At 36.4% G+C, this 21,431-nt stretch overlaps 1 protein-coding gene across 1 annotated transcript in view; it reads right to left on the bottom strand.

The window, feature by feature from the left end:
- The window catches only part of LOC101895595 (octopamine receptor beta-3R), a 64,012-nt gene extending 43,179 nt beyond the window's left edge, over window positions 1-20,833 (bottom strand). The window contains exons 1-2 of the mRNA XM_059124354.1: window positions 19,644-20,833; window positions 4,730-4,930 (exon numbers count right to left, since the gene is read on the bottom strand). Coding sequence (XP_058980337.1) covers window positions 4,730-4,930; window positions 19,644-20,791 — 1,349 coding nt within the window. The 5' untranslated portion in view covers window positions 20,792-20,833. The remainder of the gene's footprint in view (window positions 1-4,729; window positions 4,931-19,643) is intronic.
- Window positions 20,834-21,431: the final 598 nt, after the last annotated feature.

Here is a 21,431-nt window from a genome sequence, read left to right on the forward strand (position 1 = left end):
ATAATATCCAGATTTATTATTTTCAAAGTATCAACAATTCTCACGAAAATTTAATCCAATGGCGGTCATATATGACCCCACATTAAATCACCATCCAGAAAAATAAACTCTCAACATATCAACTAGCAACTACTAAGACAATATTTATCCCCCCCCAAAAAAAAAAATCCCTTTTTTTCGTTGAGGATAAAGGTTGACGTTGCCAGGTATAAATTAACATGGCAACATTCCAGAGTCAAAACCAACAACTTTATTATCCTAGATCCTTGTCTATGTTATGCTTTGAATGTGTATAACATACTGACAAAAAAAGAGCAACAAATCCCCCTTAAATCTCTGCAGAATATGGACCGTTATCATTTAAAAAAAGGGTCGTCCTCAAAATCTCTACCGTTTTGTAGCTATGCCTGACGGTCAATCTTTTGCACTTTAAAATGGAAATTGTTTAATGGATACATCATCATCATCGTCAGTCGCAGTAGCAGTAACAGCAGCAACATGGCTTTGTGTCAGGGGATGTGACAAATGAAACGCAGGGATTTCAAGTGACATAATGAAGATAGTCAATTTCAATTTTTTGTCAAATGGGTTTACACTACTACAGTTGGGGAATTTTCAAAATTTACCAAAAACAATTTTAAAAGTATCAGTCGGTTTTGCCGATAGATGTATGCCCTCAGCGAATGTTCGATTATTTAAATATATGTCGACTTTTGCTATGATTATTCAAATTGTAGGCCCTCTATGGATTTGGTTCCGAATGAATGGGCCAATATTGTCCATTTCGTATAGGACCTAAATAAATATGATATAAATATTGCAGCGTGCCAGGTTTGGACTATATTGGTTACTTCCTTCATTTTATATGAGATAAGTGATAATTTGTTGGAAATGTAGAAATGAGCCTGAGGTCTAGATATAGTTGACCAAAGTATTCCAAAATTGTGGCCCTTTGTGGGTGAGATACCAGAAAGGGTTTGCAGATATATAGGGTGAGATAAAAAAAAGCAACAAAGTCAAACGCCATAATTTTTACATTTTTCTTTTTAAATTTAATTGAATTACGGCAAAAATGTCGGAGATAGCATCAAATTTTAGAATAAGTTTAGATTTGTTCGAATTGGTCCCCTTTGGCATGAATTATGGCCTTCAAACGGCCAATGAAACCGTCACAAGCTGCCCGAATGTTGCTCTGCGGTATTTTGGCCCATTCCCAACGAAAGCACTTGCTTAAAGTGAAAGTTGGGGTATTTTAGTATCAACCTTGCTTTCCAAAATACTCCAGACACCATAGTTCAACGGATTGGTAACCGGAGAAATTTGGTGGTCATTGTGCGCTTGAAATTTCATTTCAAGCCGAGGAACCTCATTTTGTAACAATTCTTGGGTGGCGTGTGTTGATTGCGATGGTGCTGAGTCCTGTTGGAATGTCCAGGGTTTGCGCCCAAAATGTTTCCCTGCCAAAGGCTTTAATACACGGTCCAGAATATTTTCGCGATAATATTCGGCATTTATTCTGATGCCACGGTCGATCAATACGAGCGGAGAGCGACCATTGGCTGTTAAGTTGCTTGAGTTCTGGTGGCCAACCAAAGGTGCACATTTTCAGCTGACCTCTTTGGCAAGTAAGCACGATCATTTTGCTTGTTTACAAACTGCTGGACAATGAATGTTTTCTCATCGGAGAAAACCAAATTCGGCAGTTAACCACTTTCGGCCAAGCGAAGCAACTCTTTAGCTCTTTTGAGTCTATTTTCTTTCTGTTGCGGTGTAGGTTCTTGCACTTTTACCCTGAGCGCATTTTTCAATATTTGTCGGATGGAATATTGCGTTGCGGTTTTCGATCAATTCGCTTCTTTACATTTCGAACCATTTCTGCTGATGTTGCTGTTTTTTTTTCGTCCATTTCCTTGACGTCGCATACGCTACCAGTATCACGAGCGTAACGAGCGATGGTACGAGACACAAAAGATTTATTCACATTTAAATGCTGGAGTGCTCTAACGATAGCCACTTGTGGTATTCCAGCCAAATATAAAGAATCACACTATCGCGCTTGAATCCCATCAAGCATAACTTTTTTTTTCTGAAAAATTCTCACCAAAATACTTTTGTATGCTTGTAAACAATATAATGAGCTGTCACTGGAGTAATTTTAACAGCTGTCGGCACGAGTGGCTTAGAAATGACAGCAGTCTAAAGTTGCAGTTTTTTCATCCCACCCTGTACATAAGGACAAAATTTCATAACTACCTACATCGTACAATCCAATGGAAATCGTATTTCCAAATTTCAGTATTCCAACTCTACCCGTTCTTCAAAATTGCAATTGTGCCAATTTAAAAACCATTTAGAACACATATGTAAATCTTTCAGTTTATCCAAATCGAAAAAACGCCGAAAACTTAATATTTAAGGAGTTATGGTCATTTTAAAATATTCAATAATTGCCCCTACAAAAGTGATCACAAATAATAGCTAAAAACGCCGAAAACTCAATATTTAAGGAGTTATGGCCATTTTAAAATATGCAATAATTCGAAAACTACCTCATATACCAATACTACACTCCGCTAGTAATGTTAATTTCAAATTTCAGGATACCAGCTCCATCCGTTCTTCCAACTTCGAATAGTACCAAATTTAGTACCGTTTATTACTTTTCATATACATGAGTACCCAATTCCAAGACTACCTTCTTATATATACCCTGCTCCTCAACCTTGATTTCCATTCTAAATTAGAAGTTTTTACCTATAACCGTTCACGAAATGGTACTAAGTATGTACATTTAAATAAGTTTAGTACACTCATAGTTCGAACTTCTAAAAAACCTTTGGTACCTTCATCATATTTTCCATCAGTAACCCTAATTCCATATTGAAGAATTCTAGCTCTACTGGTTCGCCAAATACAAAAAGTACCGGAGTTAGTACCATATTTATTACCTTATTTAAAACAACATTTAGTAACTTTTAGTACTTCGAGTACCGTACTAGCACGAATTTCTAAAAACCCAGCCGTAGCTGACCAAGATTGACCCTCATTCCCAAATTATCAAAATTTCTAGCTTCAGCCGTTTCCTCTGGGCGTTGATGAATCGTTAAGTCAGTCAAATACTTTACTCTTTTATTAAAATAGATTTAACCAGTAAAGAAAGTCCTAAAGTCGGGCGGGGCCGATTTTATGATACCCTACACCACTTTGTTAATTTAGTTGAGCTCCACATAACAATTAAAAGTTTTTATGGGAGAATTCAATCATACACCCTATGATTATAATTATAATTTAAAGTTTAAAAGACTAAATATGCCGAAGCATTTGTATCCTTTAAATTCGAACTTGTATTGCCTATTTAGTGCACAATTAATTTGAAATCAGATAAAGTTATATATGGGAGCTATATCCAAATCTGAACCGATCTCGATAAAATTTGGCAAAGATATTTCTGAGCTGTATTTGATATATTTCCCTGAATATCGTTGTTACGGAGTGCATATTACGGCTGTGGGTAACAAATACAACAGATCAGATGAACAGTATATATGGGACCTACAGCTATGTTTGAACCGACCCTCCCCAAATTTGACATACTAGCTTCTAGCGTCAATTCGGTCGTAAGTGCCAAATTTCATCCCATTTGAGCAAATATTAGACGTGTGGTGCACAATCAAGGATAAATCGGACGAAGTTATATATGGGAGCTATATCCAAATCTGAACCGATCTCGATAAAATTTTGCAAATGTATTTCTGAGCTGTATTTGATATATTTCCCCAAATATTGTTGTTACAGAGTGCATATTACGGCTGCGGAGGACAAAAATAACAAATCGGATGAACAATATATATGGGAGCTATAGCTATATCTGAACCGATTTCGATAAAATTTGGCATACTTATTTTTAGGCCTAATTTGGGTGTATATGCAAAATTCCATACTATTAGGGCTGATACTACACGTTTGGTGCAAAATAAAAGGCAAATCGGACCAAGATATATATGGGAGCTATATCTAAATTTTTACCGATTATCTCCAATTTCAATAGGTTTCGTCCTTGGGCCAAACAAATGTTGTTTGGAAAATTTCATCTTAATTGGATAATAAATGCGACCTGCATTTTGTTCACAAGAATACATGGACGGACGGACGGACTAACATGCATAAATCAACTCAGAAAATGATTCTATGCAGATCATCAAAAGGAACTATGGGTCTATCTCGTTTCCTTTTGTCTGTTACAAAAAAGACATAATATCCTGACAACTTTGTGGTGTAGGGTATAAAAATTGTTATCTCGTTGGGACACCCTTTTTGATAAAAAAAAAATCATCATCGACATACACGAGAATCAAACAAGTCCTCAAAAGTGCGATATTTAACAAACCAACTGAGGCTACAATGGAATTATGACCACTACGTTAGCCAACCAACGGATTATCTCCTTTCAGAATTACCACCACTCCTCAGTGAACCAATTCCCATCATTTACAACCCTTTGACTTTATATGATTTTTAACTTTTTATTCCACTCATCCAGCAGCTTCTGTTAACCAAACGCCATGGTAAATTTGTATCTGTATCCAACCCCATGTACGTGTGTATCTTTTTGCCTCAATATTTATATTTACAGTTAAAAGTAAGCAAAAACCTGTTGCTTTATATCCAAAAGAGAGAAAGAAAAAACAGAGAAAAAAAAAATAAATAAATGACAACACCAACAACTCACCTGTCCACCGAGATGCAACACAAATGCAAAATACTGGCTGTCGAAAAGTAAACATCGAGACTGTTGTAAACATTACACATGAACGGACCGAACATCCATTTGCCACCGGACAGCTCCACAGACGCATTAAATGTCATGGCACAGAGGGCAACCAGCATATCCGCCATGGCCAACGACACGACAAAGTAATTTGTGATGACCCTAGAAAATGCAAAAAACAAAAAAGGAAAGGGGAAATGAGAAACATCAGAGGAAGAGGCATGTAAAAATAACACCAACTGGATTGATAACTTTGATATGCAGATGATGACGATGCTGTTGACACTGACGACGTTGTATTCGAACAATGCAAAGAAATAATCAAAACAAAAACAGAATATATTACAAATTCTTGTTATTTTCTTTTCTTATATTTTCCTTTGCCTGCAGTAGTATACAGCTGAGACAATATGGGATATTTACAATTTACGGAGATGTGTTGGAAAGCTGATGACAAATGGGAAATCTTGAGAGAAAATTTGAAAAGTGTTGGGGGGAATTTTATTCTTTAGTTTATATACCCTCCACCATAGAAGGGAGCGAATATTGAGGTTGTCATTCCGTTTGTAACACCTCGAAATATAAATTTTAGACCCTACAAAGTATATAGATTCTTTATAAGCATTTAATTCTATGTCGATTTAGCGATATCCGTCCGTTTGTTTGTCCTTCTGGGGAAATAAATTCAGATGAAAATGAAGTAGGTTGATACAATTTTACTTAGATGTATGTTAGGTCTGCATGATTTTTGGTATTGAAAATATGCTATACAGATCCATATTTTTGTATAGTCCCCGTATAACTGTACCGAAAGGTTTAAGGTTTTTTTTGGTGTAGTAGATAAATGTAAAATCTTAAGAGGAAATATGAAAAGTGTTGAGGGAAATTTTTTTATATTCTCCACCATAGAAGGTAGCGAATATTAAGTTTGTCATTCCATTTGTTAAAGCTCGAAATATAAATTTTAGACCCGACAAAGTATATAGATACTTGATCAGCATTTAATTCTATGTCGATTTAGCTATGTCCATCCATTTGTCTGTCCTTCTGTGGAAATAATTTCCGAAGGATATGAAGCGGGTTGATACAATTTTACTTAGATGTGTGTTAGGTCTGCATGACTTTTAGTATTGAAAATGGGCTATACAGGTCCATGCTTTTGTATAGTCCCCATATAACTGTACCGAGAGATTTAAGGTTTTTTTTTTTGGTGATGTAGTCACATTTTAACCCGAATTTGCTTTAAATTGGGGGTATGTAAGAAACATCCTCGTATGGAACTCAATATACTGGTGAGATAAAAAAGCCATAATTTTTACATTTTTATACCCTCCACCATAGTATGGAGGGTATATTAAGTTTGTAATTCCGTTTGTAACACCTCGAAATATACATTTCAGACCCCACAATGTTTATATATTCTCGCCTGTCCGTCTGTGGAAATAACTCTAGCTTCCGAGCGAATTGAAGTAGATTGATAAAATTTCACTCAAATGTATATTATGTCTGCAGGACTTTTGGTATTGAAAATGGGCAATGTTGGTCCACGTTCTGGTATAGCCCCCATGGTACCTCCCGATATTCGGTACTTTGATGATTTTTGCGACCATATTCATCGGAATTGTTTCAAATTTGGTATTTGAAGTTCGAAATGGATGCTACATCCTAAGACAGAAAATTGTCTTTGCAGGTCCACGTCTTCGTATAGCCCCCATATAACGGTACTTCCCGATATTCAGTATTTTGATGATTTTAGGGAAATTTTTCGTCGGAATTGTTTCAAATTTGATATTTGATGTTTGAATTGGAAGCTTCAGCCCATGACAGAAAATTGTCGGCGCAACTCCACGTCTTCGTATAGCCCCCATATAAAGGTACCTCCCCATATTCGGTATTTGATGATTTTATCTCATTATTCACAGATTTTTTTTAGTTCCGCATTTGAATATTGTAATGGCTTATGACAAAAGTTTCCTATGCAGGTCCATGTCGTCATATAGACCCTAATGTAACAGCTACATCCGGTATTTTTAAGATTTTAACAGAATTTTATTGTTTTAAGAATTGCCAAATTCGTTACAAATGGTGGAGGGTATTCAAAGTTCGGCCCTGCCGAACCTACAGGTTTTTTACTTGTCTATTTTAAATTTTATTGAATAAAAGTAAAAATGTCGGAGTATCATCAAATTTTAGAATAAGTTTATATTTGTTGGAATCGGTCATCTTTGGCACGAATAATGGCCAAGGAAACCGTCGGCCAAGGCCAAGGAAACTGTCACACGCTGCCCGAATGTTGCTTTGCGGTATTTTAGCCCATTTCCGGAGCGCTTGCATGAGGTGATCGACACTATGGTATTTTTTAGTGCCAACATTGCTTTCCAAAATACTTCAGACACAATAGTCCGCGGATACCAATTAGTTGTATCCGAAGATTTTGGTGGCCATTGTGTGCTGGAATGGAGCAAGAAACCTCATTTTGTAACCTTTCTTGGGTGGCGCGTGCTGGGTGCGATGGTGCTAAATAATGCTGGAATATCCAAGGACTGCGGCCAAAATGTTTGTGTGCCCAAGGCTTAAATACACGCTCCAGAATATTTTCGCGACAATTTTCGGCATTTATTCTGATGCCACGGTCGATAAATACGAGCAGAGAGCGACCATCCGCTGTTATGGCGGCTCACACCATTACCATGGCCGGCGCTTGAGCTCTCTTGGCCAAACGAAGTTGCACATTTTCAGCTGACGTCTTTGGCAAGTAAATACGATCTTTTTTTTTGTTTACAAACTGCTGGACATCGAATGTTTTCTGATCGGAGAAAACCACATTCGGCAGTTCACCACTTTTGGCCAAGCGAAGCAACTCTTTAGCTCTATTGAGTATATTTTTTCTGTTGCGGTGTAAGTTCTTGCACTTTTTGGAATTTCGATGGCTTTACCCCGAGCTCATTTTTCAATATTTGCCGAATGGAATATTGCGATATGTTCAGCTCACGAGCCATTTTTCGGCCACTGCGACGCGGGTTTCGATCCAGTCGCTTCTTTACTTTTCGAAGCATTTCTGCTGATGTCGTCGTCTTCTTCCGTCCACTTCCTTGACGTCGGGCTACGCTACCAGTATTACGTAACGATAGCCACTTGTGGTTTTCCAGCCAAATATAAAGAAATCAGACTATCCCGCTTGAATTCCATCACGAATAACTTTTTTTCTGGAAAATTCTCACCAAAATGCTTCTGTACGCTTGTAAACAATATAATGAGCTGTCACTGGAATAATTTTAACAGCTGTCGGACGAGTGGCTTAGAAATGACAGCAGTCTGAAGTTGGTTGCAGTTTTTTCATCTCTCCCATATGGGCCCCCTATAACGATACCTCTCTATATTCGGTATTGTGATAATTTTTTCCTACATTTTTTAACCGGATTTGTATCAAATGGCGTATTTGAAATTCCTAATGTATATGCAGTTTGAATTCTTCCTATAGCCCGCATATAATGATACCTCTTTTTATTCGATACTTTGTAATTTTAAGCATTTTTTACAGGATTTGTATTAAATTTCGCATTTAAAATTCCTAATGGATACTACAACCTGTCACAGAAAATGGCATATGCAGGTCCAGATCTTCGGATAGCCCCATATAACGGTACCTCCCTATATGCGGTATTTTGATGCTCTTAGCGACATTATTCACAGGATTTGTATCAAATTTCGTACTTGAAGATCTTAATAGGTACTACAGCCTATGACAGATAATTACAGATATGATTTGATGATTTTATTGAAGTTCTAAACGGGTACTACAGACTATGATAGAAAATGGCATATGCAGGCCCAGGTCTTCGTATAGCCCCCATATAACAATACCTCCATTCATTCGGTATTTTGTTGATATTAGCGACATTATTCACCGGATTTTTTATCAAATTTCGTATTTGAAGTTCCTAATGGATACTACAGCCTATGACAGAAAATTGCATATAGAGGTCCAGGTGTTCGTATAGCCCGCATATAACAGTTTTTCACTATATTCGGCGTTTTGATACTTCTTGCGACATTTTTCATCAGAATTGTTTCAAATTTCGTATTTAAAGGTCCTAATGAGTACTACAGCCTGTGACAGGTCTAGGTCATCGTACAGTCCCCATATAACGGTACCTATACCTACATTTTTCGCCGGATTTGTATCAAACTTCGTATTTGAAGTTGCTAGTGGGTACTACACCCTATGACAGAATTTAAAAAGGATTGCGTCTTCGTATGGCCCCTATGTAAGGGGTTTTCATTTGTGAGGTATTTTTCTACGCATTTTTTATTGAAAATTTTCAAGTTTCTTCAAAATGGTAGAAGGTATTAAAAATTCGGCCAGGTAGAACTTAGCTGATTTTTTACTTCTTAATTTTTTTTTTACTTTTTTGAAAACGTTTTATTTGTTCTTGATACTCAAAAAACACACTGCATCGTCCTTGCATCTGATTGCCTCGTAATCTGAATTTCTTTCATAGTTAGAAGAAAGAAAAATAGATTGATTGAAAAATAGACAGATTTCATTTTTATTTTCATTCTCGACACAGGTGGTCGATACCGCCGTTCAAACTCTCTTTTGAATAGTTTTCTCTGGATTTCAGTTTTTTTCTGTTAAATGAACAAAATTCTTGCAGATTTTTTGCCCTTTAATTGAAAAAATCCAACGCAGCTGCATGGAAAAAAGCTTCCATTCAATAGAATAGCAAAAAATCACATGGAAATGGTCATCATGTCTCCGACTAACAATGACGTTAACAAGGAAATTCACATAAATGCGGGCAGTGAAAAGAAAAAAAAAACGCCAATGTAATGTCAATAACTACATTTCATTGGTTATGTTACATTACGCAATGGTGCATCCCGCTGTCATAGTTTCTCCCTTGCTTGGCATTTCTCCCCCGGGTAGTTTTGCTTTTATTGCAAAATGAAGTTGACACACTTCACTGGATATTACATTTTATGGGTTCGTTGTCTATGGCTGTGTGTGTGTGTGTTTGTTTCATGTATGCGTGCATGTCTACCATTGTCTACCATAAACGAATCCAATTGTTCCACATTTCCGCCAAGTGGCGAGAGCACATAAATATAACTGCCTTTTCCAAATCCAAGAATGGACACTTGAATCTACTTTCAACAACTGCTCAAAATGTACTTTACGATGACGGCGACAGCCATGGTCATCATCCACTAATAGTTAAAATGGGGTTCCTTTCTCTACATTTCGTGTCGGTGTCAATGCCAACTTAGCTGTAACGTACTTAGCTAGTGCCATTGTAGATTTACTGGGATTAGCCAAATGTTGCGGAGTAAATTTTGAGAAGATTTTAGGGGAGATGTTTTATGGAGGCGAAGAAATAGACTTCAAGATTTAAATAACACAGTGCAATATAAGAAATAATTATGGTTAAATATACAGGGTGAGATGAGAAAACTGCAACCCACTTCAGAATACTGTCATTTCTAAGTCACTCGTCCGACAGATTATCGTTAGAGCTCTCCAGAACTTAAATAAGAAGAAATATTTTGTGTCTCGTACCATCGCTCGTTACCGTGATACTGGTAGCGTAGCCCGACCTCTAGGAAGTGGACGGAAGAAAACAACAACATCAGCAGAAATGGTTCGAATAGTAAAGAAGCGACTTGATCGAAACCCGCGTCGCAATGGCCGAAAGTCGCTCATGAGCTGAACATATCGCAATATTCCATTCGGCAAAGAATGAGTTCGGGGTAAAGCCATTGAAAATCCAAAATGTGCAAGAACTTACACCGCAAGACTCAATAGAGCTAAAGAGTTGCTTCGCTTGGCCGAAAGTGCTGAAGTGGTGAACTGCCGAATTTGGTTTTCTCCGATGAGAAAATATTCGTTGCACAGCAGTTTGTAAACAAACATGATCGTGTTTACTTGCCAAAGAAGTCAGCTGAGAATGTGCACAAGAACTCAAGCGCTGATCGTGGTGATGGTGTGGGCCACCATAACAGCCGAAGGTCGCTCTCTGCTCGTATTTATTGACCGTGGCATCAGAATAAATGCCGAATATTATAGCGAAAATATTCTGGAGGATGTATTAAAACCTTGAGCACGGAGATCTTGAACATTCCAACAGGACTCAGCACCATCGCAACCAGCACGCGTCACCCAAGAATGGTTACAAAATGAAGTTCCTCTCTTCATTTCCAGCGCATAATGGCCACCAAAATCTCCGGATACCAATCCGTTGGACTATTGTGTCTGGAGTATTTCGGAAAGCAAGGTTGGCACTAAAAAATACCAAAGTGTCGATCAGAGCAACATTCGGGCAGTGTGTGACGGTTTCATTGGCCGTTTGAAGGCCATAATTCATGCCAAAGATGAACAATTCGAACAAATCTAAATTTATTCTAAAATTTTATGCTATTTCCGATATTATTTGCTTTCATTCAATAAAATTAAAAAAAAATGTAAAAATTATGGCGTTGGACTTTCTAGCAGTTTTTTTTTTTATCTCAGCGTGTATCTATCATTTGATACGGCCAAAACGTGCCTCATCGAAATAATGGTTTTAGACCCTGGGTCTCTTTAGACCAAATCCGATTCAGGATATTTGTAGTTGATCTAGCGATGTCCGGCCATCAGTGTGTCTGTCTGTCTGGCTGGTTTTAGTGTTTTAAATAGGCCAATAGAACGATTCTCCAAAAAAATTAGAAACAAAGTTAACTGATTTTTATTCAACAGACCTCTAGACAAAAAAAAAAAAAAAAAAAAAAAAAACAAGTAAAAAATTTGTATGTTTAGTCGGGCCGAACTTTGAGTACCCTCCACCATTTGGTACAAATTTGGCAATTTTCAAAAACTTAAAATTCATTAAATATTCTTTTAAAACCTTAAAAATACCGAATGTAGCCGTTATATTAGGGTCTATACAACGACGTGGACCTGCATACGCAACTTTTGTATAAGCCTGCACAGACAAATTTCTGGCATAGGCTGTAGTATCCACTACGAACTTCAAAAACAAAATTTGAAATAATTCCGGTAAATAATGTCGCTAAAATCACCACAATACCGTATATCGGGGGTACCTTTATATGGGGGCTATACGAAGACGTGGACCTGCACGGACAATTTCCTGTCACAGTCTGCAGCATTCATCACGAACTTCAAATACGACATCTCAAACAATTTCGGTGGGTATTGTACCTAAACTCGTCAAAATACTGAATATAGGGAGGTACTGATATATGGGGCCTATACGAAGACCTGGACCTGCATAGACAATTTTCTGTCACAGACTGTAGTTCCCACTACGAACTCTAAATACGTACTTTGAAACAATTCCATTGAATAATGACGCTAAAATACCGAATATACGGGGGTACTGTTATATGGGGGCTATACGAAGACGTGGACCTGCATAGACAATTTTTTGTCATAGGATGTAGTATCAATTACGAACTTCAAATGCCAAATTTGAAATAATTTCGGTGAAAATGTTCGCTAAAATCATCAAAATACCGAATATCGGGAGGTACAGTTATATGGGGGCTATACGAAAACGTGCACAGACAATGTTTTGTCATAAGTATCCATTACGAACTTCAAAAACCCAATTTGAAACAACTCCGGAAAATAATTTCCCTAAAATCGTCAAAATATCGAATATCTTGCAAGGAGGATGGTTTGATATTGTGGACTTATATAAACATTTTTCTTCCAAGGGAAAAGTACATCGAAAGAACTTCTGGTGTGGATTTTTAAAAAATTCCATTGAAAAATATAGCTAAAATCATCAAAATACCGAATATAAGGAGGCACTGTTTCATGGGGGAGGGGGTATACGATGGGTAAAGTACTAAGAAGGAACTCCTTGTGTGGACTTTTAGGCCATTCCATTGAAAAAACTTGGCTAAAATATCAGGAGGTACCGTTATATGGGAGCTATACTATATCGTAGACCCATATAGCCCATCTTCGAACTTGACCTGCCTGATCTGGGAAAAATTGTAGCTTTCTATCTTAATTCGTTTTGACTCTAGCGTGATTACAAGAGACGGACAGAAGGGCGTACGGTGCTAAACCGTCTCTGAATTTTACGTTGATTAAGAATATATCGTGAACTTATGCAGACAATTTTCTTTTAGGAGGTGAGGTACTCAGAAGGAACTCCTTGTGTGAACTTTTAGGCCATTCCATTGAAAAACTTGGCTTAGATCATCAAAATCCGAACCGAATATCGGGAGGCATCGTTATCGTGGACTGATATAGCCCATCTTCGAACTCGACCTTTGAAAGACTGATCTGTGTAAATTTTTAGTTTCCTATCTTAATTCGTTTTGACGCTATCGTTATTACAACAGGCGGACAGGGCTAAATTGTCTTAGAATTTTACGCTGATCAAGAATATATATACTTTGTTGGGTCTAAAATTATTATTTCGATGAGGTACAAACGGAATGACGAACTTAATATACCCTTCATACTATGTATGGTGGAGGGTATAAAAAAGACCTGTCTCATGTCAATAGGAAACTGCCTGCTAAATGTTGTACCTTTTAGGATTCTGGCTTTGTTTTTTTCTGTTCCTTGATGAGCCACTCATCTTTTACAATTTCATTTATAAATCTATTTTGAATTCTATCATTTTACACATGTAATAAACAATCTCAAATAAGTTGCTAACACTTGAATATAGTCTTCGTTATTCTCCTAAATAGGAATATAAATTATATATTTCCCTATTTGCCATAATAACTCTTTGTAACAAGGCAAATCATAAATTTGTCTCCAATGTAACGAAAGTCAGCTAAGCAAAACTGTTGCATTTCTGTAATTTAATCTAAATTTATATCCTCTAAACACAAACACACACTCACATATACAAATACATAAATACAAATACATATATTGACAGTTATTTCCGACTCTAAATGTTCACAATTGTCGTTGCTTATTTTGCTGGGCACAACACATGTCATCCAGTCACACATTACGTTCCTGTCTTGTTATTATTCATTCGTCTTCTGTTTCCTTAATGCATTTTAATATTCCATTTGCTCTTTTCTTTTGCTTTGGCTCTGTTGGGTTCTAGGAACTTTTGCCATACAGAGACAGACCGACAGACAGACAGAGGTCTTGTCATTTCCATCGTTTAATGCCATTACCTAAGTTTATTGCAAGTAAATACAATTTCTTCTTCGTCGTCGTCTATTTCTTTTTGATTTTCTCAAAGCACAGCTCTCAAATGGAATGCGGGATGAGCAGGGAAAGGGAAGAAATCGATGTCGACATTGACATCGACATCGCTCTCGCTATCGACATTTACTTCAAACTCAGTCAACCCACACACACAGCCACTCACACACTATTCTGGTCGACTAGTTTTTGTAGCAGCAGGCCTTTTGCCAGGTGAACCAGCCAAGCTCTCTCTGGCCCAGGCACAACAGGGCTTCCATAATTTGATATATGAGGGTTGAATGTTGCAATCTATTTAAATTGCTCGTTTATACAGAAAAGGTCGTAATAAGTAGCATGATTAAGTAGAAGGTTAGTTGCACTTTTACTTCGATGGAAACTGAAGGTTTTCTCGATTAGGTCGTTAGTTATTTTTGCTACAATGAAGTTACTTAGGCGTTGCGATGATGTGGGCAACGAAACGAAAGTAGTGGATGGATTATATTTTCTCGGTAATAGGAAAAAAAATAATTGGTGGATATTTCTAATACGGATTAATGTAATTGCGATAAGGTTATGTCCTCTATGGGAGATTCTCTAATAAATTGTGTACAAAAGTACTATTTTGTTTCCGAAGGCCAATTAAAAATGATTTTAATTCTAAAGGTATTTAAAAAAAATTAAAATTCCAATTTTTGATTCTTAGGGATTATTTAGCTTCTAAAGGCTTTTGAAAAACATCTCAAATTTTGATTCTTTTGGCCATTAAAATATATTCTTTAAAATCCACGTTTTTTGCTTCAGAAAGCCATTAAATATTCTTGAAAATCCATAATTTTTTTCTCTTAACAAATATGTTGAGAAATTCACGATTTTTTTCTGTGGGCTCTTGGAAAAATATGTTTTAAAAATACCACCTCAAAATTTAATGATAAGGATCAATGAATCAAGAACGAACTGGCGGCCCAATAAAAACGGTTTTGAGAAATCCACGACCCTACTTTCAAGTTTTGTTAAAACATTTTAAAAATTCTTCTTTTTTATTCTCAGGGCTTTTAAAATATAATCTTTTATATCCCCGACTTTGCTTCAGAGAGTCCTTAGTAAAATATTAGCGAAAATCATAATTTTTCTCTAAAAAATATTTCTAGAGATGCACGATCCTACTTCTTAGGACTCTTGAAAGAAAAAAAAAACTTAAAAAATGACCTCAAAAAGGAAGAGTGCATATCACGATTTATTTTCTGAAGGTTCTTGAAAATATTCCTTAAAATATTCCAGTAATGTTAAGTTTTTTCCAAGAGCCTTTAAAAGCAAGGCTATTTAAAAAGTTAGCAATTTTGCTTTATAAGGCTCCTAAAATCCAGGATTTTGCTGTTAAAACTCCTAAAAAAAAACAATTTTATTATAAAGGTCTGTAGAAAAATTATCTCGTGAATTAATATTTCTACAGTTTTCTTCTGAGTGCTTTCTAAAAAAATCCACTAAGACCTAATAAGAAAAATGTCTAAAATCTTAGATTTGGCTCTTGAATAAATATTTTTGATAAATCCAAAATTTGGATCCTAATCGAAGATAAAACATTTCCACATACAATATTTTTACTAAGGAGAAAATAATATTATACAACTAAAAAAAGCAGCAGATTTGGCTTCGGCGAACTTCGAACACCCTCCACCATTTGAAACGAATTTGGCAATTAAAAAAAAAATAAAATCTGTTAAAAATTCTGTTAAAATCTTAAAAATACCAAAGAGTATTTTTAGGTCTAACGACGACGTGGACCTTCATAGTCAACTTTTGTCATAAGCCAGTACAATATTCAAATGCGAAACTTCAAAAAAAAAAAAAAAAAAAAAAAAAAATCGGTAAATAATGTAGCTAAAATCATAAAAATACCGAATATATGGAGGTTCCATAATATGGGGGATATACCAAAACGTGCACCTACACAGATAATTTTCTGTCAAATACCAAATATGAAACAATTCCAGTGAATAATGTCGGTAAAATCATCAAAATTTCGAATATAGGGAGGTACCGTTATATGGGGGCTATACGAAGACGTGAACCTGAAGAGATAATTTTCAGTCATAGGCTGTAGTATTCATTACGAACTTCAAATACCAAATTTGAAACAATTCCAGTGAATAATATCGGTTAAATCATCAAAATACCGAAAATAGGGATGTACCATAGTATGAGTGCTATACCAAAACGTGGACCTACATGGCCCATTTTCAATACTAAGAGTCCTGCCGAAATAATATATATTTGAGTACGATTTTATCAACCAACTTCATTTCGTTCGAAAACCAGAGTGATTTCCACTGACAGATAGACGGACAGATATCGCTAATCGACATAGAGTTTTAAGCTGATTAAGAATATGTATACTTTGTGGGGTCCAAAATGTATATTTCTAGGTGTTACAAACGGAAAGACAAACTTAATATACCCTCCATACTATGATGGAGGGTATAAAAATTCTAGATTTTGTCATGAGGTCTCATGGGATACCTTGAAAAGATATTTTAAAAAAATCTTATATTTTTCTTTGGAGTGCAATTTTTTTCTGGAGACGGTTTTTGTAAACGTGTTCCAAGTTCTTCTGAAAGATATTTCTAAGTTCTTCTGAAAGACATTTCTAAAAATGCATACTTTTGATTCTTAAAAATCCAAATACTCTTGTTAATACTATACTATTTTCATTCTGAGAGTTTTGGAAATTTTTCATAAAAACCCAGGATTCTTATTCTGAGGTCATTAAAAAAATAATTTCTAAAAATATTAACCTAATGGCTCTTAATAAGGTTTATATGAAAAGTTCAGCTTTCGCTTCTAAGGGGTCCAACATTTCGATTAAATGGGCTTTTAAGAAAATGTTTTTACAAATCCCAAAAATTTGTCAGGTGGTCTCTTGACAAATTATTCTTAAAAATATCCAATTTTTTCGGAGATCGATATTTCTTCTAAGGGTTTTTTTTTTTGTAATTTTTGTTTAAAATGTCCACGGCTTTACTTATAAGAGCTCCTGAAAAAATATTCTTCGATTTCATGATTTTTGCATTTTAGAGATCTGCCAATTTTATTCTTAAAAATCTAAAAATTGTAATTAACGTCTCTTAAACAATTTTGGTTGATATTCGCAATTTTAGTCCTGATAACTCCTAGAAAACTCTTTTTGAAAAAATATTCCAAAAATCTATAAAAATAAAAAAAATTCTTAAAAATCTATAATTTTCCTCATAATTCTGAGGGCTTTAAAAGGTATGATTAAGAAGTCAGTAGCTAGCTTCTAAGGTTTCTCGAATAAATATTCATGAAAAAACTAAGATTTTGTTAAAGAGAACTCTTGTAGAAATATTTATAAAATATATAGGATTTAGCTTAAGGAGTTTTTTTTTAATTTTCCTCAAATTCACATAAATTATTAAATCAAATATTTGGATTTGTGAAATTTGAAGAGAGTTGGATGCATATTTCGCTTTATTTGAGTGTTTTGTTTTTCAAAATCTTGAACCATATGTGGGGGAGATACCAGAAGAAATGGTCCGATCATTACCTTTTTTATAACAGATCTTGTGTTAATGAAAATATTGAGATGTGCCAGGTCTGAATGGAATCGAATGTTAATTTCGAGTTTTATGAATATTTAAAACTTTTACCCTCTGTGGGGGAGGTACTTGATTGAGTGGACCGATATACTCCATCTTCACAACAGATCTTGTGTTAGTAGAAATAATGGGATGTGTGAGATACATATAAAGAGAACCTGATTCTTATTTCGCGTTTTATGACAATGGATATTCAAAATGTCAACCTTTTGTGGGGTAGGTACCAGAAGGAGTGGACCAATATATTCCGTCTTAACACCAGGGCAAAATCAGATTATCGCTTTTATACCCTCCACTTTGGAAAGGAGGGTATATTAACTTTGTCATTTCGTTTGTAACATCTTTAAATATTCGTCGTATATATATATATATTCATAATCAGCACATAATTCTAAGTCGATTTAATGATGTCCGTCGGACTGTCTGTCTGTCTGTCTGTTGAAATCACGATACAGCCCACATTATTTGACGTAGAGCGCCAAAATTTAGCAGAGCAATTTGTTTGGTTTCTTGGATGGTTGGTATTGAAAATGAGATATATCGGTCCACGTTTTTCTATAGTCCCCATATAAAGGTACCTCCCGATATTCGGTATTTTGATTATTTTTGCCACATTTTTTCACGGATTTGTCTAAAAATTGTTATTTGTTGGTCATAATAGGTTCCAGCTCCGGTGGCGAAACATAGAATGTATGGATCTACGATTGGGTATATCCCCCATATAACGGTACCTCCCGATATTCGGTCTTTTGATGATTATTGACAAATTTTTTTACTGATTTGTCCAAAAATTGGTATTTGTAGATCATAATGGTTCCTAGTTCGTGTGGCGAAACATTGTATGTATAGGTCCACGTTTTGGTATAGTCCCCATATTACGGTACCTCCCGATATGCGGTATTTTGTTGATTTTTGACACATTTTTTCACGGATTTTTCTGAAAATTGGTAGTTGTAGGTCATAATGAGTCCCAATTCGTGTGACGAATCATTGCAATTATAGGTTCACTTCTTGGTATAGTCCCCATATAATGGTACCTCCCAATATTCGGTATTTTGATGATTTTTGCCACATTTTTCACGGATTTGTCTGAAAATTGGTATTTGTATTGGATTTGTAGCTCCTTTGGTGAAACATTGCATTTATAGGTCTCCGATTTGGTATAGCCCCCATATAATGGTTTTTTTAATGGTTTTTGCCACATTTCTTCGCAGAGTTGTCTAGAAATTGGTATTTGTTGGTCTTAATGGGTTCTTGCTCTTTTGGCGAAACACTGTATGTACAGGTTCACGTTTCTGTATAGCCCCATATAGCCGTATTTCCCTATATTCGATATTTTGATGATTTTTGGTATATTTTCCCATGAATTTATCTAAAAGTTGGTATATGTGGGTCATAATGGGCTCTAATGTTTCCTTTACCCTAAGGTGGAGGGTATTAAAAGTTTGGCCCGGCCGAACTAAATGTTTTTTTACTTGTTTTTCTGTACATAATTTTTTTTTTTTAAAAATTTCGATCTTTTTTGGGGGAGATAGCAGAAAGAGTGGACTGATATTGTCCATCTCCGAACTCGATGTTTGGACCAAATCAGGTGCTCCCTTCAAGAGTTATCGTGCGCACTAGCCAGCCAGACAGACGGACGGACACCCCTACATCGACTCTGAATGTCCCGAAACGTATTTGGTCCAAAAGAGACATAAAGTCTAAAATCGAAATTTCGATGGGGCACTTTTTGTCCGTATCAAGTGATACATACCGTCTGAAGCCATATTGCTAAGGGGGTTTATTTATATAAATAAACCCACGATATTGTTTGTCGAGACTCTTGAAAACAATATTTATTTCACATTACGGGCGGTTTCAATAACATTTTGTAAAATTGCCGATTATCACCCATAATCACCCTCGAAAAGGAAGCCACATTTTGTGGCCATAATTTCCACGACCATTACACACAAAATTGTACTTGTGATTAAAATTTGAAACCACAAAGTGAAAATGTCCTCAACATCCTCGGCGTCGTCATTACATCGCCATCAATGGCTATGGATTGAATCCAACAAACTGCTGACAATTGCATACTTACCGCAATTTACGATTACGCTGAACGGAAATTATAACCAACGCATTTCCAAGAACGGCTGCTAGAATAATTGAGAAGAATATAAAGCCTTTCAGAATGACTACCGAAAGGTCCATCCAATTATCGCTGTCGCTGTCATCGGCGATACTGACATCGCTGGTAATGGAGGCCATCGAGGACAGAAGTGATGTCGTTGTGGAATTCTCCGAAAGGCTTAGATTGAATGGTGAGCCAAAGTAGCTGCTATTGTTCATAATGGCGCCGCTAATGAGGGAGGTGCTGGTGCTGGTGGTGGGAATGGTGTCTGTGTTGGTGATGGTGGTCGCCGTGATGCTGTTGCTGCTACTGTAGCCATCGAGATAACTGTAAGGAGTGGAAAATAAATTCTCATCTAAGGCATTGTTGGTGGCGGACAGGGGAAAGGAGGAGGTTGCTGCATCGGCGGCATCGTTGAATGTACCCGTTGTGAGAGCGGAAGTTAACGTTTTTACCGAATCGTTGAAAACAGTTGGCGATGAAAATGTAGAGGTTGATAGGGCGCTTGTGCCCGATGATTCCGCGGATGAGGACGGAGATGTGGATGTCGAAGTGGTGGAGGAGGAGGATGCCAATGTTAAGTCATGAGGAAATGTAGCCGATGAGTTTGACGTTGTTAGCACGGACGTTGATGATGATGACGACGATGATGATGATGGCAAAGATAAGGTTGATGGCGGTAGAGGAATTGATGTTGCTAGGCTGGTGTGCGATGAGGTTTCATTGGCAGCATTGGTTAACATGGATATTGCAGGCTGTTGACGTTGTGACGTTGCCACTAGATTCTCGTCTATTGTTGGTCGTGTTGTTGTTGTTGTCGTCGCTGTTGTTAAGGTGGCTGTTGCATTGTTTGCATTTTGAGAGACCAGGGCAAATGTTGTTTCATTCTGTTCGGGATACTGTTGCTGATGCTGCTGTGGATGGTGTTGCTGCTGTTGCCTGGCTTTTCCAAACAGAAAATTTTGTTGGTAATGAGTTGTTGGCCGATTGTATGCAGGACTTTGTTTGGCAGTGCTACCGCTGTTTTTTAATGTTTTAATTGTTGATGCCGCTATCGATTTCAGTGTGGATGTCTCGAATAATCTGATATTTGATGGCGTCTCATGGAGCGACATCGTAGTCGCTACACAATCACGTTGTCATACACGAAATGGAATAACGACGGCTGGACCTGAAAGTAGAAGAAGTTGTTGTATTGAAAAATTTGTTGTAAATGTTAGTGAAATTGTAAATTTTTTAAAGAACTTGAGCCAAGATATATGTAGAAGATTTTTAAATCTGAACCGATTAAGGTAGTTTTGGTCACGCGAACTAAGTGCTTCACAGGTTGGTTTAGAGTGAACGGGAGATGCTTGAATTTGAAAATATTGTTGATGTATTGGGGTCCCTGTTGATGGTAGGTTTGTAATAACGAAATGATCTTGCGATTGTGTTCAAAAAAAAAAAAAAAAAAAACGCGGAAAACGTACTAAACAGTACTATATTTGGTACAAGTTGGTATTAGGTGAAGAGATAATGCTTGAAATTAGGGTTGCTGTTCATGTGTAGCCTGGATAGCTTGGATGAACGGGTGATGCTTCAATTTGAAAATATTGTATTGGGTCCCTGTTGATAATAGGTTTGCAATAACGAAATGGTTTTGAAAATGTGTTCAAAAACGCAGAAAAAAAATACTAAATATAGTGCTTGAAATCTGAAATTTGGGATTAGAGCTGCTGTTTATGTGTATCCAGGACATATAAAGCTGGTTTAAGA

The sequence above is a fragment of the Musca domestica genome, unplaced genomic scaffold, assembly GCF_030504385.1.
Source record: "Musca domestica strain aabys unplaced genomic scaffold, Musca_domestica.polishedcontigs.V.1.1 1, whole genome shotgun sequence".
NCBI classification, from domain to species: domain Eukaryota; kingdom Metazoa; phylum Arthropoda; class Insecta; order Diptera; family Muscidae; genus Musca; species Musca domestica.